The 18,590-nt window shown below is 37.9% G+C and overlaps 1 protein-coding gene across 2 annotated transcripts in view; it reads right to left on the bottom strand.

Annotated features, from left to right (window-relative positions):
- The window catches only part of LOC109061622 (S-adenosylmethionine mitochondrial carrier protein-like), a 52,014-nt gene that overhangs the window by 2,479 nt on the left and 30,945 nt on the right, over window positions 1-18,590 (bottom strand). Inside the window, exons 6-9 of one of the 2 annotated variants that reach the window (XM_042766187.1) lie at window positions 15,341-15,385; window positions 9,394-9,463; window positions 7,493-7,557; window positions 5,138-5,212 (exon numbers count right to left, since the gene is read on the bottom strand). In XM_042766187.1, coding sequence (XP_042622121.1) covers window positions 5,138-5,212; window positions 7,493-7,557; window positions 9,394-9,463; window positions 15,341-15,385 — 255 coding nt within the window. Of the gene's footprint in view, window positions 1-5,137; window positions 5,213-7,492; window positions 7,558-8,421; window positions 9,257-9,393; window positions 9,464-15,340; window positions 15,386-18,590 lie in introns of those variants that run through there. The other variant, XM_042766188.1, reaches the window with a different exon arrangement.

The raw sequence follows: 18,590 nt of genomic DNA, 5'->3' as shown, positions 1-18,590 counted from the left end.
CAAATGAATGATGATTGTTTTTAGCAGATCAAATATATCATCTTGCTGTTACATTGTGCTACTGTTGTAAGTATTGTGAGACTTAAACCATTGTTTATTGTTGTGAATGACTGGTTGTTGATTTGACAATGTGTATTTAAAGACTCACAAAATGAGTTACGTATATATTATAATATATTATAAACCACATTTTTTGTTTGTTTACCAAAGTATAGTTAAGTTCCATATATTTCTCAAACTCAGATTGAGTAGGAAAGGAACCGGAATCATTAATTAAATCATTATTGACAGGTCTATCTACTGAAAATAGAAACATACAGTTGCAAAATCTGCTTGGATGCAACTTTGTTAGATGAAATTTACAGAGCTGCATTAAATAAAACATTAGCTATGCTTGATAACACAAGTATTCAGTATTTCTCAGCTGACAGCGTGTTGTTTGACAGATTACGGAGCGTTTGAGCAGGAATGTGCAGTGTAGGGTTTGTTGATGTTGGAGAGGTTCAAGGATGCGACAGGCCATGAAAGTATTGTAGTCTCCTAAGGCTCTTTTCCACGCAGCTGCTTTTGGTATAAGCACTGGCCCCCAGGGGCTTCTCCGCATGACTGATGGCCAGATGACATCCACACACGTCCCTCAAGCTCCCAGCACACCCACAACACTCTCTCGCTTTGGCTCCCTTCGCTTCGCACTTGTTTTGTTTCGCATATTTTTCAGACTTTATCAAACTTTGCCGAATCCATGTCCTGCTCACCGAATGTTTCTATAATGCCCCGTCATACTATCAAAATTGACTGATTTGGAATCGGCCTCCTTCAGTGTGACACCTGTGGGGGATAATGGTGGTTGGAAAGTGGGGATGGGTTGGATCTAAAATTAAAAATAAGGTCACGAGTGGTGTTACCACTAATACATCAATTTATGTCAACTGCAAAGCTGTACAAGGTGCCAAATATGTCAGGGATCTCTTGACTATTCCAGTGATTCGCAGAACTCGACGTTTCAGCATGCTTCTGCTGGGATCATGTGTTTTACAGAGAGATGCCCTGTCAGAGTGAGCTCGTGTGTGTGGACCTGTGAGCAAACACACTCATCCTGGAACGAATTAGCAAGGACGCATTCTGACAGTTTGTCTGCTGCGTGGGGTTGGGATTTCAGACTACGCACTAAAAGAGAAATGTGAAACCTTGCATGCGTGCTTTGAGTCAGTTCTGACCCTATCTTCTGCAATGGAAACCACAAATATGCATCACAGGAACTTCATACTGCTACTGAAACAGTTTTTATATTTTCTGAAGAAAATGTGAGTGTTGCTTGCATGATTAGGGTTCAGTAGAAATACAGATTTTCCAATTAATAGCATAAAAACATACAACGAAACCAGTGTAGTATAAAGGGACTTTCACGTCAGAATTACTGGATATAAAGTTATAATGTCAGAATTACCATGAAAGACTCACAAAATGATGATTTTAACTTGTAAAAAGTGCTCATGTTGTCATAGAACTCATAATTACAACTTAAAAACAGAGCTCTGCTGCAATGTCATCTCAAAATGGCATGACTTATGCAGTATGTAGTTTAATTATTCTTATAATGACTTAACAATGCAAGAATAAGACCCACGACCAAATTTGCATACTATCTGTCTAAAATAAGGTACCCAGATGGTTTACTATTTATGGTGGAAATTTGGAGTGCAGATTAATGCACATAACGGCTAATATTTCCCACATTTCACAATGGACAAAGATTCGATTAGAACTACAAAAACAAATAAAAACTATTAATAAACTACAAATGTGTTGGATGTGTGAGACATGACTCTTAAGTAGAAAGGTTAGATAAAGGGTTTGAGTGATAAATCAATATATAACCTGACGAAAAAAAATTATTCAATGTAATCCACATTATATTGCATCTGCAAAAACATTGTGAATTTATGAAGACACTGCTGGTCATTAACTTTTAAATGCATCATTATGTGTTGAGGGCAGGGTGCGATTTGCCGGGGGGGATGGGGGGGATTTCCCCCCCTCTGGTCTATGCATCCCTGCCTCTGCTGAATAACTTTTATCCCCAGTGGGGATAAAAACATCATGCAAACCCGCTCTGACGTCCCGATCTGAATCAAATGATTCGCGATACACGCTCTGACGTCCAGATCTGAATCAAATGATTTGCGATACGCGATCCGATTGGAGCGCTTTGAAACAGTGAATCATTTTGTTTGAATAACCGTGGACATTAAATCATTACAATTAATAGGCCTAACGTAGGCTTACAATGTTTTTATTAAACTGAGATCACACTAAATACAATTTCCGTCGTATTAAAAACATTTCATAAAAATTTTCAAAAGCATCCCCCCCTCTGTTTTTTTCACAAATCGCACCCTGGTTGAGGGTATTCTACAAAAAAATACCTGTGACGGCAGGTCAGCGTGCTACATCATCTCTCTCCAATGTAGAACGAGATTAAATAAAACTATATGTGGAGGATGATAACTGTGACCAGATGATTGGCAGAGCAGTGTTACTAATGGACAGAGTGGTTTGTCACAATTATGATGAAGTAGTATGTCTCAAAGCTTGCCTACTCTTCTTCTACACACTCAAATATATGTTCTTTTAGAGCATAGTATAAGTATGCAACTTGGGACGAAGCAACAGATTCGTTTTTGTGTTGCCATAGATGTCACATATGCCAAGTGTTGCCATAGAAACACATAATTCTGGGAACATGAACAGCTTTGTGTAGAACGTCCGCACATCATTTAGTAATTACAACATAATTCACAAACAAATGACTCCCATTAATCTGAACTTTTTAGTGAACCACAAACATACAACATGATTCGCAAACAAATGACTCATTTGTTGGTCATTTTAATGAATAGCTCACAATGAGTACCTGGTTTGAATCAGTCTGAGAAACCCTGGCCAGCCATGATCTCCAGTCAGTGAGCGGTGGACAGATCTAATGACACTTCCATTAATGGCTCTATAAATACAGCATGCTTAACAGATGCTTACTAATGTAGATTTCTGATCAGAGGCAGGTCATACACCACTGCAAAACTCCAAAGGAAGCAACTTACATTGTATCTAACCAAAGCTCCAATTGATTTCACTGCAACTGGAGGTCATTATGGGCCCACTGCAACATGCTCGTTGTAAACATTGCTAGCATTACTCTCTCAGCGGGTTGCTGCATCATCCTGAACTACTTAGCAAAGCCTACTTGCTTGTGGACATGGGAGCCATATGGGTAGGCTGGTTGGGGTAGCAGCACTTCAAAGCTTTGAGGAAGGTGAACTCACAAGTGCACGGCTGCCTTGATTGCCGATGTTTTGGTTGGTGTGGTTAGAAGCTCTCCGCAGAGCTCTGACACACATGGAAGCACTTTCTGGCTTCACTAGTCTGCAATTGGAGCCATTACAGTAATTACAGCTTTAAAGCCAGGCAATTTGTAGAAGGCATGCAGTAGTGAAAGTGCGAGAGTTGTTGCCCTTATGCAAGCATTGTCGAGCCTCTTTGCCTACTCTTTTTTTTTTCTCAGAGTTTTAAATATTGCAGTCTGGGAAGGGATTTTAGGAATTCCTTGAAGTCATAGAGTTTATTATGTGTTCTGCTAAAAAAAATAAAAAAAATCTGATAATAATCTGACAAGTTTTAGATGGATAGAGAAAGTGTATTATGAAGAGAAAGAGATTCACATGATCACTCATGGGCATCTATGTGCATAGAACAATAGTGACTGTCTGCTTTTTTCCATTGACTAGTTTTATTGCAATTAATTTTCTTTCAAAAAAAAAAAAAAACTTTTTCTTGCTTAAAAATCAAAGAATAAAACTTCAATAAAGAGTTCTAGGAAACATATTTAAAGCTAAAATTCTTTTTTTTTTTAAATCAGGAAAAATACTTATATGAATAAACTACAGTTCTATTAAACAATGCAAATTATTTAATCACATATAATCTAATATGCTATAAAAAAAACTACTGATTTAGTGTAATTAAAGTATAAAAAAAACTAAAACTATTTAAAATTTGTTTATATTTAAAACTATTTAAAATAATTGTTATAAAAAAAAATCTTGTGCTCAAAAAGCATGCATTTATTTGATCAAATGCAGTAAAAACAGTAATATTGTTAAACATTGTACAGTTTAATATAACGCTTTTCTATTTGAATATATTTTAAAATGTAATTCATTCCTGTAATGGCAAAGCTGAATTTTCAGCATGATTACTATGGAGACAGATTAGTCTCAAATATAATTCACGCAAAAAACACGATTCACACATGCGTAAACAATTTCACATGCATGAAACCTAATTAACGTACACACAAAAAAAATTCATGTGAGAAATTCATACACTCTCGGTGGCTTATGATATGATTGGTTGAATGGTAAGCTCGCATCTGATTGGCTAAAGAGTACGACAGACCCACGTGGGAAGAGAGCTCTGCCAGGAAAGTCTCAAAAACACACACACACAAATCCGAGTGGATTCGTAGTAAATGACGATTTGTACATTCAGACACTCGTACATTTTAAACATTCAAAGGTTTTTGTGCACAGTTGTATATCTACGAATTGTGTTTTGCATTTGTGAAATGTATTTTATGAATATATAATTGTATTTTGCGCATGTGAATTGCTTTTTGTGAATATATATTTTTTTTCATGCACGTGAATTTTTTTTGTGTGTACGTGAATTAGGTTTCATGCATGTGAAATTGTTTACGCATGTGTGAATCGTGTTTTTTGCGTGAATTATATTTGAGACTAATCTGTCTCCATACATTACTCCAGTCTTCAGTCTAATATGCTGATTTGGTGTTCAAGTAACATTTCGTATTTCATTGCTGCTTAATATTCTTGTAGAAACCTTTTTTTTTTTTTGCAGGTTTTCCCTGATAAAAAGAAAGTTAAGAAAGAACAGCATTTATACAAAAATATACTGACCCCAAATGGTAGTGTGTATATCCTTCTAATTCATTGCATAAAATAAAAAAAAATGTCTTAAAAGAGGATTTAAATGGTGCTTATAATGAAAAAAAAAAAATAAATACATTTCCTAATTGAGGAACGCAGTATCTGGATTCATACACTGCCATTTACACTCACCCAGGTATTCCTCGGCTCCTCCACACCTCATACAAAACCGTTGGGATGTTTCCACTGGCGGTGCTCGTCCCAGTCTGATAAACAGAGACAAAACACAGTAATGATGGATCATCTGGCTTTAAACTTCCTGTCAAACATGTAAACACACACTGTGTTTTGTCTTCCTTTTGATTCTGCTCTGCCCCGGTATACTCTACCCGTCTCCACCTGTTCAACGGCTCCCCTTTCTGCTCCATCTATATATTTATAGTCCCTCTTCTACAAACCCACAGCACCATCTTCAAAACAGCCATCTATATCAGGGAATCTTTGAAGGAGAGTTAACGTAACAACTGTGTGTTTTGCATGGGCAAACACCACATTCTGAGGCTAATTTTGATGACTCTATAATTAGACTGGGCTTGTTTTTCATATTTCAGTTGATGAGTTGACTGTACATTGAACAGCCCCGTACACTGCAGTTCCCCACAGGGCTTGGATAACAGCCTGGAGTGTCTGTAGGCCAAAACACACAGTACAGCAAACATGCCTGAACATGAGGTCTCTATTTCTTTAATTGCTCAAATAAAAAAAATAAAATAAAAAGACAACTTGAAGTGATATCCTGAAGCATGACACCTCCAGTAAACACATCACTCTATCAGCCAAAGGTGTGAGGAGACAGGTGTAAAAATGACCCCTTCACTTGCTCTTCTTGTTAAAGAGGCCAACATTTCATTCAAATGCAAAATCAACTTCATCTAAAGTGTTAGTTGAGGTTTAATTTAGTTTTCTTGACATTTCCATCCACTCTCTGGCCATTAGAATTAAGCTGTTTGTGATACTATACCTTTAAGTTTCTATATTTCAATGTTACTAAATGTTTTAATATGGAAATATGACTGAATACTGGTGTAGTCCACACTGTTTTGAAAGGGGTAGTTCACCCAAAAATCAAAACCCAGTCATCATTTACTCACCCTCAAGTTGTTCCAAATCTCTGACTTACATTAGGCATAGAAAAGAATCACATTTTGTTGCTTTGCAGCCTGAAATGAAGCCGGACACCGTTTTTGTTTTATCCAGCTGTATTTAATCAGTGTAACTCATAACATGCAAGTGAAAGATATAACACCAATATGTCAGGAAAAAAAAAAGAAAATAAATAAATTGTCTGTTGGGATGTGTCTCTGTCTCATCTAACTTTGCACATCTAGACTTTGCAATATTTTCCACTCTTCTTAGCAGAACTGCTCAAGATCAGTTAAATTTGATGGTGAGCGTTTGTGGACTGCAGTCTATTTTCAATGGGGTTTAAGTCTGGGCTCTGACTAGGCCATGCAAGGACATTCACCTTTTTCTCCTTCAACCACTGTGTGGTAAGTCTTGCTGTGTGCTTTGGGTCATTGTCATGATGGAAGATAAACCTTCTTCCCATTGACAACTTTCTGGCAGAGGGCAGCAGATTTTCCTCAAGTATGTGATGGTATTTTGCCCCATCCATTTTTCCTTCTATCCTGATAAGTGCTCCAGTCCCTTCTGGAGAGAAACACCCCCAAAACAGGATACTACCACCTCCATGCTTTACTGTAGGAATGCTGTTATTTGGATGGTGAGCTGCATGGTGTTGAGGCCAAATAATTAAATTATAGTCTCATCTGCCTTAGAATGTTCAAAGAGCGTTTTGGCAAAGCTCAGTCGTGACTGCATGTGGCCTTTCTTGAGAAGTGGCTTTTTTCTTGCAACCACATTTGTGATGTTGTTACATGCACACAATGACCACTCTTTGTCATAAATTCCTGCAGCTGCTTCAGAGTTGTTGTAGCCCTCTTGGTTGCCTCTCTGACCAGTTTCCTCCAGATCTTTCATCCAGTTTGGAGCGATGTCCTGATCCAGGGAGGGTCTGTGTTGTACCAAATACCTTCCACTTCTTAATAATATACTTCACTATATTGCTAATAGCTTTTGGAACAGCCTTTGTGTCAGGCTTAAAATGCTGCCTAGGTTTTAGAATTGAGCATCTGCACCAGATACCAACTCTGCAGCTCTAAAGTGCAGATCCGTTCCAGTCCATAGACAACTGGAAATTACTCTTGAATATACAAACGTCTTCTGACATCAAACATGCACATACACAGCTCTGTCTGTTTTGAGTCTCGACTGGACAGCGGATAGCAAGAGGAGTGCATTTGTGCATCAGTCGCATCCCAGGATGACCCTGCTATTGGATCGAGCTGTGTGTGTCTACTGACGCTTTTTCTTCACTCTCTCTCTTCTGTTGGTTTTGTCTACATTAGGGCCTTTTGTTTGTTCCCATTGCACTCCATCTGGGAGGCATCAGAAGACAGATTTAAACAACAGTTTCAAAGTCTCACCTTAGCCAACATTATCCAAGTCTTCGCAACATCTAGCGGAGTCGTGACAAACGCTGCTACTCCACCTGGAAAGAGACACAGACAAGCACTAATTATAGTGATAATCATGTTATAATTACCACCATACATAAATGTAAATATGTGGCATTACATCAGCCCTGATTACCTGACGGAAACGCTCTGGAGAAAAATAGCGAAAGCGGATGAATTTTTCAAACTGGCCTGGCAATGTCAAGCACTCGTAAACACTCATGCACATTCATAAACTTGTTTTGGCGTGAATGAGAGCAGAAAGAGGTTCTCTCTCCTCTCTAATGGCGGTCGGACAAACAACAGCATCAAGCTTTAAACATGCTCTTCCCAATGCTGGAATAAACAAGTTCTCCCAAACTGCCTGATTTCACTTAACTGACAATTAAAAGTTGCCCAAATGCAAGTGATGTATCTTTAGAGAAATATTCTAGGTTCAGGCAGTCAATTACCACAGAACATAATTTTGACATAATTTAGTACCCCAGGTTGTAAAAACAAGCAAAGAATGACATGCATAGAAATACATTTTCAACTGAAGTCCATTCTTCCATTCAAAAAGGGTGATTTTTGAGCTAAATCATCTTTCGAAGCGGATGAACTCATTTTTTGGCATAACCTCTGGTTATGTGTTACCATCTTAATTATGTATTTCTCTTCCTATACAAAATTCCATCCTGGTATTCTTTTTGTTCCTTGCTAGCTGAATGATCTTCTCAATCCTTCCCAAACTGTTTTTCTTTTGCAATGTTTTGTGCACTTGACTGAATCCTGTTGATGCATTCTGTATAATTAAATAAATACATATGATATATAAATCAGTAAATAATAATAATAATAATAATAATAATAAATGCTAATTAAGAATAATAAATTAATTAAATACTTTCAAAATATTTCTTTCCTTTGTGCCTGTTCTACCCCATTTTCCCCTGAACAAACCTAATTCAAAAGCATCTGCTAAATAAACAGCTGCACATATAATGTAGTAGTTACTGGATTTACCTGCTTTGCATGATCATAGTAATGGCAGGAGGATTTATAATAGGATATAACTTTGGACAAACAAAATAAGCAAGCAATTTTATTGCTATTTGATGCGACATGTACTTGTACTCAGAACACGAAGGACACAATAGTGGAGAGAGAGAGATTGGGAAAGGCAAGTGTTTCTTATTTGTTCTCTTGAGGCTTGCAGCTGTGGCAGTGATGGCAAGCAACTGCGATCATACAGTGTGCCACAATTCACATTTGTTAGTGCGATTTCACAATGACGCTAACAACCGCAATTCACCTAAAGCGATAAATCTGTGCCAAAGCAACACATGTGCACAGACAACTCGAATCCAAGAACACTCTCCAGGTGGCATGGCTGGTAGCCATGTTCTTTCCCTCTGGATGATGCATCCTCGTCCCTCCATTGTGTCCCAGTACCTGATAAGTTTTGACATGGATGGAGATGTTTTCCAAAATGGTGACTAGGAGGTTATCCAGCAGCAAGGGCCCCTGAGCCAGACTTGAGCTCCGTCAGGATAAACCTAGACACTGGATCTGGTTTGTAAACTCAATGACTGCTGACAACAGCTATGAAAGTTACTCAAAGTCTGATGCAGGTGCAACGAAAGGTCAATGTCGTACACTTCCTCTACTGACTCTCCACCTCTAACTGGTTGTTTCTGACCCTCTTCGTCGGTGCACACCAGCTGGTGAACAACCTGCTGTGACCATCTTGACCTGTATGGAATTAAACAGGAATGTGGCTGGGTAAAGTTTGAATGTTCCTGGCGTTGGACCCCATCCCAAAACCCTCTATCTCTCGTTCTCCTTCGCTCTCTTTCCCAGACCTCTGCGCCGAGGCTAATCCCACACACCTGCAAGAGCTCCGCACACTGCTGCCTGCCAAGAGTCCAGCCGTCCCCCCTGCCTCATCCACCAAACGGCCTACACAGAGAAAAAGAGAGAGAGAATTTAGGATTATTACATTTATAAGTCATTAAAAAAGAAATAACAAAAAAACACCCAAAGCCCTTGGGTTTACATGTATGGGAACGCAACAGAACAGCTAATTTCCAAATCTCCAGAATGATGTCAGAGTCTCATTTTCCCCACAAGGAATGGTGACAAAATCTGAAAGAAAGAAATCTTGAATATCCTTAACTTTCACCGCTCAGTACTACAGTATTATACACACATGCTAACTCTATAAATCCCCGGAAAACACGTTTGTTTTCATGCTGGTTCATACTGGTTCATGGTTTTCAAAGAAACAAGTTGAAATCGATATTGAGCACCATTGACACTGTTATGAAACTGAAATGAATCAACACTGAACTGACTTTAGCTGAATAGTGACACTATTGCCTTCTGCTGATGAAAAAAGAAAAAGAAAAATCAAAACACACACACTGCTGAAAACTGCCCTCCGTTTGTTGGATGGTTTTAGCTGGTCTTCCAGTCTGGTTATAGCTGGTTTGCAGCCTGGTGGGTTTTACCCACTTCTTTAACTGGTCAGGCTGGGAGACCAGCTGACAAACCAGCTAAACCCAACTGAACACCAGCTTGACCAGTTTAGCCAGGCTGAGAGACTAGCTAAAACTAGCTACTTCCAGCTTAAACCAGCCGAGGGTAGGCTGGTTTTAGCTTTTTTTTTAGCTCTACGTAGAGTTATTTCATAATTGACGACTTTTATAACATTAACACTGTTATTTTCCTGCTCTATTAATGTAAAGCTGCTTTGAAACAATCTGCATTTTATAAAGCGCTATATAAATAAATGTGACTTGACTTCCACAGCTCAGCACTAGAGTACTGTACACACATGCTAACTCTATCAGTCCCTGGAAAACACATTGTCTTTCATGCTGGTTCAGGGTTTTCCAAGAAACGAAGGGAAAACGATATTGTACTAAGATGAGAGTCACAGATGGAATAATATGATGAGAATACTGGTGCTGGCTTAGATGTAAGGTCTGTTCCAAAACCTAGTGAGCTGCTTTGTCGTCTGCTGTTCTATCTACTAAAGAAGCATCCTAACTGAAATAAAATATCAGAAAATCACTGAAGCACTACTCAAAGATGAGCAGCACTCAATAAATAAACAATGAAGTTTGATGTTAGTATGTTGCTAAGCTAACAAAACAAAACTCTACTAAGCATAAAGGTACACAGCACACAAAATATTACAGTACATCAAATAGCCTTTTTTTATTTCATTAATATTTATATTTTATTTATTTATATATTTTGTGTATTAAACAAACATAAGCACATTTTTTAATTTAATATTGTAGCCTAATGTTTTTTAAAAAGTTATTTTATGCTCACCAAGGATGAGTTTATTTATTTGATCAAAAATACAGTAATAATATTGTGAAATATTATTACAATTCAATTGAACTATTTTGACTTATCCTAAACTGTTGAATGGTAGTGTATCTGCTATCATACTAAGTTACATTTATTTACATTTACGCATTTAGCAGACACTTTTATCCAATGCGACTTACAGTGCATTCAGGCTAACATATTTTTGACCTAACATGTGTTCCCTGGGAATCGAACCCACAACCTTTTGCGCTGCTAATGCAATGTTCTACCACTGAGCCACAGGAACACTAGTTCCTGTGTTGCAATGCATTTTAGGATTGTCTTCTCTGGCAACATACATGTGATGCTACCTTCATGTTTGGCTATAGTCAGATGCCTCACTAGGTTTTGGAACAGACTTTTCGTGTTGAGTCGTCGTCTGTATGCAGCTACAGGTGTGTTCTGTAGCCTCAGGTAAGACAGGTCTGATAGGATCTCAGTCAATTGCACAATTTGTTCAAATTTTAGGATGGCTAATTTGTTTCGACTCCGAGTGTTTAAAGAGGTGAAGTAGGAGGGGAAGAATGTGGTAAATTAAAGAGAAATGTGTGTGTGAGGAGGACTGTTGTAGAAAGGAGGAGGGAGATTCAGTGACTTCACGTGTTTGTTGGATTTGTGTTGTGTTTGGAGGGAGTTGTTATGCAGCCAGGCTGCAGATAATTGCTGGAGTTTTCCTACGGCCTCAGACCAGGAGCATCTGATGGCTAAGAAAGGAAAACAATTGAAGCACAGCATGAAGTAATTATGAATGATCCCCTCCAGCTTTGTGCACAAGAACACACACGCATAAATTCTCTCTTTGTCAGTGCATCATGTGTGTTTCATTAGCTGTCAGATTAAGGAAGAGTCTTTGTTTCCAAGTTCAAAGAGCTTATGCTGGAGAACATCCATTTATCCCCGTCACACTCACTGAAAACAAACTGGAGGCAAGTTCACCTCAAAACTGACTGACCACAGCTCTAACATGCCAGGATGTACCTGACAGGAATTACATTTAACACCAAAATAGCTGTTACATTCAGCTGCAAAAATGGCATGAAATGACTTATAATGGAGCGAAAAGGGCATCTAATTTTAGAAGATAAAAATAACATTTTAATTGACCATAAAAAAATTAATTAAAATGCAAATTAACATTTTAAATATGAATTTAAAATTAAACATTTAAAGCCACGATAATGTTAGCTGCAGATTTTCTTCTGTTTTGTGATGCTTATAATAATTTCAAAATTGTGATTTAAAAATTAATAATTTTTTAATGTTGCTGAAAGAAGTCTCTTGTGCTCACCAAGGCAGTATTTATTTGATCAAAAATACAGTAAAACAGTAATAATGTGAAATATTATTATATTACTATATATCTATTTGAATATATTTTAAAATGTAATTTATTTCTGTGACACTGAAGACTGAAGGAATGGCTGCTGAAAATTCATCATTGCAATCACAGGAATAAATGATAATATTAATATATATATATTTCATTATTGGGATCACAGGAATAAATGATAATATTAATATATATATATTTTATATATATTTCCCAATATCAGTGCATTTTATTTTCCCAATATCAATGTTTTTACTGCATTAAAAAAAAAAAAAAAAAAAAAAAAAAAACAGCCGTGGTAAGCATATAAGACTTCTTTTAAAAACATTAAAAAAAAAATCTAAATTATTCCAAACTTTTGACCGGTAATGTACATCAGATTGTAATGGATTATCAAAAAATTTAAATAAAATAAAAATAAATAAATGTAATTCATGGGTATAGTTTTTTCAGTCGGTTCTTGATTGGATTTTGAGATGTTACTGCACTAAAAAAAAAAAAAAAAAAAAAAAAAAAAAATGAAGCAGATGAAATATGCAGTTGAAGGCTTAAAGTGGACTAAATGAAGATTGAGTTATGTAATTTTGAATAAAACTACAAAAGAAATGTGAAAAAAAAAAAAAAAAACTGCCATGATTCAATTGTCAATTGTAACGGATGAATTGTTCAAAATAAGGCAAATTACATGCATTTAAAATATTTCCATTCAATGCCAGCTTTAACAAAAAACATGTAAAAATCCTTGTTGAACGTAGCTGTGAATTTTTTAGGCCTAAATGGGAAATTAAGTAGTTTAGGTGTAAAGAAAGGGCCTGATTTGCCTGACATGTTAACCTACAGCTGCTGAGTCCGAGTAGCTTGAAATTTTCCTTTGATAATAAGTAAAATAAAGTCTAACTCCTTTGTTTAATCCAGAACATACCTGAGATCCATTTATGTGGACAAATGGACCTTTTTCTCATCACACTACATTCTAAATATAAGATTTACTTACTACTGTATAGTCTTTTCCGGAACACACCATCCTGACCATGCATTGCTCCACACATACGCTTCAGCTTCAATTACTCAAACCAAACTAAGACTCACTCGTGACACACTTGCACTTAATCATGAGAATAAGTTTGATCCACTGACATAAACGTCGAGTTGAGTGGGCATGGTGGGAAATAAATGGCCGGCTGATGTAATGACACAGCTGCTTGGTGGTTTTGTAACAGTGCAGCGCTGAGTTTAGGGGATTGTTGGTAGATAAACTTTGGGAATTGTGGGATACGCTGGAGAGAACAGATGGTTTACTGCGGCCTGCTGCTCAGATGCCGGGGCTTAAGATGTTTTTGGTGCGAATGACTTGAGAACTGGTTTGGTGATACTTAGGATTTGATTTCCCAACATGAAATGCTTGCCAGGCTTGTAGATTGCAGTATTTTGTGGATTGTGTGTGGTCCAATGGACCCTTATTTTTGTGCTTTTGAAAGACTTTATGTGTAGGAATAAAGCATGCAGCACACTTAATCCTGTATCTCTACCACTGCTTTACACTCAATTATTACAACGATTCAGCTGCTGGAAGATCTCTGAATTTGACACGCAAAAAAAATATACACAGATGTAGACACAAGGATGACGGTGTAAAATAAGGGTGTAACGGTTCAAACACCTGCTCACACCAGTGATGATAAAATAACTATAGAGCTTTAATAATCACTCTAATTGAGAATAAGGAAGCCAACACTGCTGCTATGATGATTAAGGCACAGAAACAATATTGCTGGAATTAAAAAGAGAAGACAAAAAAAAAATCACTTTTTTTCAAGTTGACAAATAAATAGACACTTAAAACTGTTTCATTGTTTATTGTTAAGTGTAGAGCTTAAAATGTTAAAGGTAAGCTCAGTGTTTGGTCCCACCTGTGAACTGCATTTGTTAACTTGACTTTACATTTAACTACATTTTAAGGTATTTTATGTCGTATGTCATTTTACAACATGAATTAAATTGCTTTAAGTCATTTATCAGTCAATTTGAAAAGTGATTAATTTATTTAATTAAAGGGATAGTTCACCCAAAAAATGAAAAATTTGTCACCATTCACTCGCCCTCATGTCATTCCAAACCTTTATGTTTTTATTTGTTCAGAATTTCTTCTTCGTTTCACAGAACAATGTTGGTAACCGTTGAGTGGACAAAAAAAAACACTGAGACGTTTCTAAAAAATATCTTATGTTTATCTTCCGCAGAAGAAAGCGAGTCATACTTTGGAAAGACAATGTTTTCTTTGAGGGTGAGTAAATGTTGACAATTTAAATTTTTAGGTGAGTTATCCCTTGTAATTTTTGTCAAAAAACAAAAACAAAAAAACAATCCAGATATTTTAAAACTGAATGCATATTTGAAAGAATGTGGAATAATCAACGAAGCGAAAGCGGCAGTTTAAAACCAACACTGGCATCTCATTCCACTGTCTCATCTACGCTTTCTTGCTTTTCAAAGCCATGCACTTTTGAAAGAGAGTTTAGCAAAGACTCTCACATTCCAACGGCTCCACACAGATGGCTGGAGAGGCTGAAAACATGGAAGAACGAATTGTGAGAGAATGCCTTTGAACGTGTCACAAAGAGGCGGCCATGAATGACACTCCTTATTACGACCGAGTATCGCAGTTAACACTCGTCCACAGCTGCACGTGCTATTGTCCTCCGATGCCTCTCTTTCTCCGCTCTGCTCTGGTTGCTAGGCCAAGAGCGCTAATGGAATTTTCTGCTCTCGCCCTGGAGACATGATGTCATCCTCACAAACTGGGCCTTTTTTTTTTTTTTTTGAAGAAAAACGACTTTTATGTGGCCCGGACCAGACAATGAAGAAGGAAATGGACAGTTGGCTAAGACTCAAAGAAATTACGATTCCGCTTAACCACCGGTGAGGGCGACCAATAAAATGCAGCGTCATTTTGAGAGCACATAAAAAGAGAGTTATTAACAGATAGCGAGGCAAAGTGTGTGTAGTTTGAGTTGTAAATGTGTCAGACCATTACCAGGCCATTATTCCTTTATTAGAGTGAAATTATGAGGACAAATTAGATCGAAATGGGAGCAAGTCAGAGAAAAAAAGTGGAATCATACCTTTAGATACTCCCAGAGTGGAAACTGCACCAGCGAGAATGGGATCTGAAATTAAAAGAAAGAGTTTTTTTTTTATAATATAAGCTAGATCAGAAAGCATAAAGCATGAGTTATTATTATTATTCATCTAAGAAAAGGAAATTCTGTCATCATTTATTCACCTTCATGTCATTCCAAACCTGTATGACTTTTTTCCTCTGTGGAACACAAAAAGAGAAATGCTGAAGAACATACTAGCTGCTCTTTTCTACATAATGAAAGTGGATGGAGATCCAGGCTGTCAAGCTCCAAAAATGATAAAGAGAACTATAAAAGTATCATCATTCATCAATTTTCCAATTTTGTATTCCACAGAATAAAAAAGCCATACAGCTTGGAATCAAATGAGGGAAAATAAATAATGACAGAATTTTTGGGCAAACTAATAAAACTCTTAAGACAAAGTCAGTCGTATAGTGACAGATTACACACAGTTTTGAAAAAAAAAATAATAACAATTTTTTTTTGCCATCAATGAAAAAGTAAAAGTGCTTTTAGAACTACCAAAATAATGCCATGATGATGTTCACTGGGGAAAAGAAAAAGAAAAGAAAAAAAAAGAAAAATTCTCTTTCTCTTTCGTCTTCTGTAAAAGAAAATGGATGACTTGTGGCAACATGTTCAACCACAGGCACTGGCCATTTATCTCATGTGACAAACTGTTTTAATACTGATGTCTGCACATCTGGAAGTGTGAGGTATATCAGCGTGTGTGTGTGTGTGTGTGTGTGTGTGTGTGAGAGAGAGAGAGAGAGAGATGATAAATAAATTAAGAGTCTGTGGTCAGACAGAGAGGGAAAAAGATAAAGAGAGTGCCAAAGATAAAGAGGGGTGGCAGAAATCTTCCTCTTCATTCAATCAGGCACAGCGGAGCTAAAAGAGGAAATCAATGGCACTGCTGGACAGTGAGCTGACAAAATCCTGTGAGAAAGAGAGAGAGACAGACAGAGAGGAAAAATAGAGACCCGATCCATTCAGCCAGAAAGCGTATTCACCCTGACAGCCATCTGCAGTGTGTTGTTAGGTAGCCGCTAAGAGGGTTGATAAGGTGTTGCTAAGGAAATCTGGATGGTGCTGGTGTGTTTCCAGGAAGTTGCTAAGGTCTTAGAAGTGACTGGGGGTCACCAAGAATTTGTGTTCAGAGGGGTTGCTAGGGTATTGCTAGGTAGTCGCTAAGGAGGTATGAGTAGTTGATAAGATGCCGCTAGGGAATTCTGGGTGGTGTTTTGATTCTAGGTAGTTGCTAAGGTGTTTGTTAGGAGTTGTTAAGGTGTTGACCGGCAGTAGCTTAGGTGTTCTGAACTGAGTCTAAGGTGTTCAGAGTGGTTACTACGGTGTTGCTAGAGTGGTGTTTTGAGTGGTTGCTAGAGCACTGCTAGTTGAGTGGTTCCAGGGCATTGCCAGCAAGTCGCTAAGGTGGTATTAGTGGTTGTTAAGGTGCTGTTAGGGAATTCCGGGTGGTACTGTGTGTTAGGCAGTTGGTAAAGTTTTAAAGGGACTGTTAGGGGGTTGCCAAGCATTTGAAAATGTGTTCAGAGTTGTTGCTAGGACGTTGCTACGCAGTCGTTAAGGAGGTGTAAGTGGATGACAAGGTGCTGTGGGAATTCTGGATGGTGCTGTGTGTTTTTAGGCAGTTGGTCAGGTGTTTATAAGAGGGTTTTCCAAATATTTGATAAGATGTTCAGAGTGGTTGTTAGGGTGTTGCCATGCAGTCGCTAAGGTGTTTTATGTAAGGAGTCTAGGGCATTTCTAGTCAGTTATTAAGGTGTTGTGAGCGGTTGCCAAAGAGAGCCTTTCTAGGCAGTTGCTAAGGTGTTCAAAGTGGTTGTTAGGGTGTTGCCAGCCAATCACTAAGGTGGTGTGAGTAGTTGATAAGGTGTTGCTAGGGAATTCAGTATGGTGCTACTGTGTTTCTAGGCAGTTGCTAAGGTGTTTGTTAGGGGGCTGCCAAGCATTTGCTAGAGTATTGTCAGACAGTAGCGTTCTGAATGGAGTATAGGGTGTTGATAGACTGTTGCTAAAGTGTTCAGAGTGGTTTCTATGGTGTTGCTAGAGTGTTTTGAATTCAATTAGGGAGCTGGTTAGACATTGAACAATTAAAAACTTTAAAAACAGCTGCCAAATCAATTTTAATTCAGAAATTATTCATGTTCATAACACAAGCTGAGGGACAAGTTATGTGATGACGCTCTGGATGAATAGCTCGCCCCCTTAATTAAAAACTGATAAACTCCCTAATCTAGACTCTTTTTCCACACTCATACTGAACATCAGGTCAGTTTAAGAACCCCTGAGCTCCATCCAAAACTCTTTATTGGAAACAACTCTTTGGACAAACTGAGCATAATCTAATACAGTTAAAAAGGCTGACTGTGAAAACAAAGCCCTCACTGGCCTGAGTTGGAAACACTTTCAAAAGATTTGACAAAAATTAACATAATGAACAAGGAAGCAGCATTGCAAACGCTGCGTGGGCATCATGCGCACTGCCAAAACATTGCATCTCCCGATTTCAAAACAAAGAAAATATTGGTGCAATGTGACCCAGTGCTGGGGAGTGTATAATGTGTGCGTTTTTTTTCCAAAAAACTACATCAACCACCTGTTTTTTATTACCAACGTGATGAATTCAGCATCTCCGTGCTCAGGAGGAACGCTTAGAGGAATCTGGAAACAGAAATGAGCCACAGCTGATTTATGCATAAGTTTAACACTTCTGGCAGAGACAGGGCGCCTGAGCAACACAGATGGTCAGATTTATATTGATAAGGCCGTAATGGTTGACAAGAGAGAGGGGATGACGGATATGGAAAGACAGAAGGATGGAAAGCAGGTTTCTGACCAAAGGCCAGAAGGCTTCTTAATGAGAACGGGTCGGTCCAGTGGATGACGGCACATTTATCATGTGTGGTCTGACTGCTGACCAGCTGTACCGATATCAGTTTAAGCACATTAGTATCACACTTAATCCCTGAAGTGCATTTGTAATGTTAGTCAAGGTTTCCTGCACCAAATAACAAGCCACAACTGCTTATGGTAGATTGCGTGGTATTGACGATTTGGAGACAAACAACAACACGCCGATGTACATCAAACACTCTCTCTGCTGTCTGTGTCGATAATACTGCATGTAACTGTCAGGTACGTTATCACTGAGAGACTTGTGATGGGTTACATGTGGGAATGTTAGTATGCTGCAGTGCTCTTCACT

Source organism: Cyprinus carpio, chromosome A11 (genome assembly GCF_018340385.1).
Source record: "Cyprinus carpio isolate SPL01 chromosome A11, ASM1834038v1, whole genome shotgun sequence".
Classification (NCBI taxonomy): Eukaryota; Metazoa; Chordata; class Actinopteri; order Cypriniformes; family Cyprinidae; genus Cyprinus; species Cyprinus carpio.
The sequence above is the reverse complement of the archived record's forward strand: the minus strand, read 5'-3'. Positions and strand labels throughout refer to the sequence as shown.